The 4,727-nt window shown below is 34.6% G+C and overlaps 1 protein-coding gene across 3 annotated transcripts in view; it reads left to right on the top strand.

The window, feature by feature from the left end:
* Nucleotides 1–3,959, top strand: part of LOC110445100 (homeobox protein mab-5-like) — a 75,453-nt gene extending 71,494 nt beyond the window's left edge. For all 3 annotated transcript variants that reach the window (XM_021489493.1, XM_021489494.1, XM_021489492.1), the window contains one exon: nt 1,224–3,959. In XM_021489493.1, coding sequence (XP_021345168.1) covers nt 1,224–1,504 — 281 coding nt within the window. In that variant the 3' untranslated portion in view covers nt 1,505–3,959. The remainder of the gene's footprint in view (nt 1–1,223) is intronic.
* Nucleotides 3,960–4,727: the final 768 nt, after the last annotated feature.

Raw genomic sequence — 4,727 nt, 5'->3', positions numbered from 1 at the left:
CAAGGTAGAACGAATGATGCCACGGCACGTAAGACACACCGGTACAGATTGATTATCTAAGAAAACAAATTACTCAAAATAATTCAACCTTAAGGCAGTCCCTCCTCCTCTCCGGTCCCCTTACCTCCAAACCATTGCCTGCGCTAAATTAACCGGAAGTGTCTTCTGCGAGGTACGAGTGATCACAGGGCTCGATTCTCTAGTGTTTTGAGGTCTGAAAGGTGCAATTACGATGATGATGCTGTTGGTGTATCACGCCTGATTGGCTTGTGCATTGGGGCGAAGAATTACAGTAAAAACAATAGCAGTGATACCGTAGATACACAATTGGCTGTAGCACCGATGCACAAGCCGCTCTCCGCATCCGCAATAATTACTAGTAGTGATGTGGATCCCGGCACCGTTAGACACAGCGCCTGTCCATCATTACTGCGAAACATGCAAACATACATCCATTGTGGTAGCTTGTAACAGATCATATTAACTATGTATTACAGTGACATCAACGGCAAATATATTGTATTGTTAACTGAATCTTGTCAGATAAATGAAGGTCGTAACGTAAATCTTGTGATTTTTTTCTTCTTTAGAATTATTTGAGTAGTATTTCTTGTTTATTTAACTAGCCATGTCGTGCAGGGAGGTACTTTAAACACACACACCTAGTATATGTTTGATGCGAACAGATACCATTGTGCGCTACTTATGTTGAATTAGAAATCAATACTTTTCAATCTGGTTTTTGTTTCCTCCTACCAAACTGTTGTACACTATAGCGAAGCCCACACATGCTTAGTCACACACATTTGCTACCAACACCTGTGTCGACTGTGTCGGCGAGTAACACAACAGAGGTTACTTTGATCAGTAGACTGTGTTAGAGGGGTATGTGTGTACACGTGGAAATACAGCCTCTCGGGAAGTCAAGCATAGTTCACCAGTAGATTAACAAAATATCAATAAATCATGAAAACTTTATGATTTTATTTCATTAAACATTAATATCAGAGTCCCTTGGTCCATTTTATATCCAGAATATTTAATGATCATAGAAATAAGTAGTATCCCTATTCAAATTAAGTGTGCATGCTATATACGGTGAAGTTGCTCCTTATTGGCGTAGAACATGATTACAATGATAGCACAAAACAAAATGACTTTTTAATTTGATTAGAAAATTATCGTTTATTCTAAAATGTTTTTCTTTCATTTGAATGTTTCAGAAGCAAAAGGCAGAAAGAAAAGGAAGCCCTACACCCGATACCAGTCTATGGTGCTGGAAAATGAGTTTTTGAACAGTTCATATATAACACGACAAAAACGATGGGAAATATCGTGTAAATTACAACTAACAGAGAGACAAGTGAAAGTTTGGTTTCAAAATAGACGAATGAAGAGGAAAAAATTGAACGAACGCGCCAAAGCGAGGCTGAGAGACGACCAAGAACCTAAAGACCATCACCATGCAGCACAAGGTCAAGGTCATCATTCTGTACAAGCGTGACAGTGACTATGATCATCTAGATCTCATTTAAAATATTTCTTCATCCTGTTGTCTCACATCGTGCTCATTGGAACTCTTGTAATCGAGTCGGGTATTCCAACCCGGACCCGCTTGAGTACCACGTGACTGGAGAGAAGTAATACTCGTGTGACGTCACTGGGCATTGTGCTATTTTGGCGGTGCGTTGTGCTAATGATAGGCTACCAAATGAGGTTCGAAAGACGAAAAACATAGACATGGTCCAACATACATGAACACATCAGCATGTATACTGTGTATACAAAAAAAAAGTATGAGAGACACTGAAAACAATCACCATACTGGTAAAAGTCTTGGTGTTAAGCTTTTGAAATGCTGAGTTAGACAGACGTTTTGATAAGTGAATGTTTGCAGGGTCCCTAGTTACGTAGCCGGCATAGAAACCGGAAATAGACATGAGTGACGTCATTACTGTGTATGTGTGTTCAAAGAGCTCGGGGAATGTCATTTCATAGTTATATGTACATCTAGGACAAGTCGTGTAATCGTTACCTCTTGCGGTTTAGCAAGGTATCGGTGTAGCATGCTAGTAGATGAATCACCGAGTCCAGCAATTGAGTCTGTTTTGTCAGTCAGTGTAATTCTAGAAATGACTCATCGAATTTTATGCCAGGGATTTTAGTTTTAGAACTATGTTGAAATACGTTCTTGCCATATATATATTAGATATCGGTACAGAATATTTCATATGTAAATAAATAAATACGTGATATTTAATTTGTGAAAACAGTGTTGTTCGTAGGATCATTGTATTATCTTGTTCATACCTTGTCAAAAATGGTGACGCTGCTGATTTGATTGACGTCATATGACGATCAAGAAAAACTCATGTCCCAACCCATTCATACACGTATACCTGCTAACACGAGTATACACTCATATCATGATTATACATTGTAATATATTTCAGTAACATGTACACATTATAATAGTTTCAAGAGTTTGATCAACTTATATGTCATCTGAATCTGCAGCGCCACCTATGTATCAACGTTCTGTCTTCTCGTTGTCTTTGAGATTGCTTATTTCAAATACAATCTTGTGCTAAACATAGGTTTTCCTTTCTCTCTGTATTTCTCTGAGCGTTTGCAAAGTTATGGTACATTATATATATATATATATATATATGTATATATCAAAGTGTGTGAGAATACATGGCGTAAATGTATATGGATGTTTGTGAAAGATGTGAATGTATTTTCATTTAAAAAGAAAAATAGTATTCTGTTGATTCCGTGTTTGAAATTAGCTGATCCCTTCATACTAATATTCTTGGAAACTCTTGCTGGGAGTTATGTTCAAATAAAATCGATTCATTGTTTAATTTATATTTTCTTTGTTACATACCACTTTCATTAATGAAACAATTTGTAAATTATTTTGCATTTAAATACGATGCATTTTGTATTAATTTACATCTACGTATCAAAGTTTGATACAGACATATTGCGTTTGTAAACAGAAAGAAATTGACAACTTTATTCTCTATTTTCCCAATGGACTACTTTCACGAATACCATTTATTAATAGAACTAAAAGTATCTTAAATGGGTTTGGATATTTTAGTTTTATTTTTAATCTTAAACAAACTTTAACAATAGGTGTTGTCACCCATTTTGCTTGATATGATATGAATCAATGTTTAATCAGTTTATTTTACACATATCAGTTGAATTAGTTTAAATTTAAATGTATGAACTGATTGAAATTAAAATACTTGGTATGTAGAAAAGAAACGGTACTGTTAAATTGAGCGCGACAGATATTTAATTCTGTATACAGATCTGTTTGTATAGTAGAATTTAGCTGTATTTATTTTAGCTTAATTTTCAAGCCAAAACAATACACAGACAAGTGTATAAGTTACGAGATAGCATTGCGTCAGATTTATGCCTTTACATTTCAATATCAAATTTACAAAATAAATTCAGGACATAGATGACATTAGTTGATTAAATATACAATTTAACACATATCAAGTGCTGTAGCTGTAGAGTGATTATAGTTCCTCTTTGAAATATACTATCAGCGATAAATATTCAAACATATGAAATTTGAACAAAATATAACAATTCAATTTCGATGGATTTATTTAAGCATTTACTATCAATAAAAGACATTGTATAATATTAATTTCAATATGTGAAGGCTACGATAATAATACAATAATAAATCTTTGTTATCACAGCTAGATTGACCTTTAATCTACCCTTTCTTTACCTTTGACCTCTTTGTTTTAAATATCTGCACGTGTATGCTAATTGATCTCTCTAATTTCTATAGATGTCAAAAATTTCCAGCCATTGAAATATGTCCCGAAAGGGAACGCCCTTTTATAGCAAAACGGGCCTTTCTCTCTTTCCGTTCTGCTGTAAAAGGGAGTTTCCTGTACAAAGTTTCATGGAATAAAATATGTTAAAATAATAATTCGTGTCTTATTGTTTTTTCACGTCGTCAGTCAGTGATCGAGCGATTATGATCACATTATGTCAATATTTGTTTCCACTCTTTAGTACTGGAGGCGGAAATGCATTGGATTATATCATAGCAGAGCATTATGGGATGACCGATACTTTAACTAAGCTATAACGTATACATACAGAATGGCAGTCTGTAATACAATATTGTCAGCTTCACGTATCAGGTACAAAAAAAAACGGCAAATAAAATGTAAAATATCAATGTATTAAATGTATAAAGACACCAGTTTATAATGACGTCAGGATAGAAGATGACGTCGCAAAGTATAGTTACTTAACGTCACAATTAGAGGATTGACCAACTAAATATCTAATTGGTAATCAAAATGTTTACCCTAATCAAGTTTATCCAATGAGTCGGATATGAAGAAACCTACAGAGATTTTGTGAGAAAATGCTTTTAGTGATCTTCACAAGTTACTGGTCTAGATATACGTCTTATACACTATACGACCATTTTCAAATAACAAGCCAGACAAATCCTTTTTGTGTTTCGTTAAAAACACATATACTAACAGCATCGCATAAATGTCCTTGAACACATTTATTTTATTTTCCTGTTGGTTTTGTTCGATATTGTTTACACTTGACGGTAACATTCTCCGTGCTATCTGATTTCTTGATGATGTCGCCGAAAGCTTTATTACAAAAAGTTGATATCTTCAGCGGATTGTTGAGCGGAACTGTACACATTTCTGGTTGTT

This window comes from Mizuhopecten yessoensis, unplaced genomic scaffold (genome assembly GCF_002113885.1).
Source record: "Mizuhopecten yessoensis strain PY_sf001 unplaced genomic scaffold, ASM211388v2 scaffold2711.2, whole genome shotgun sequence".
In the NCBI taxonomy this organism is placed as follows: Eukaryota; Metazoa; Mollusca; class Bivalvia; order Pectinida; family Pectinidae; genus Mizuhopecten; species Mizuhopecten yessoensis.
Note: the sequence above shows the minus strand (reverse complement) of the source record. Positions and strands in the feature narration are given on the sequence as shown.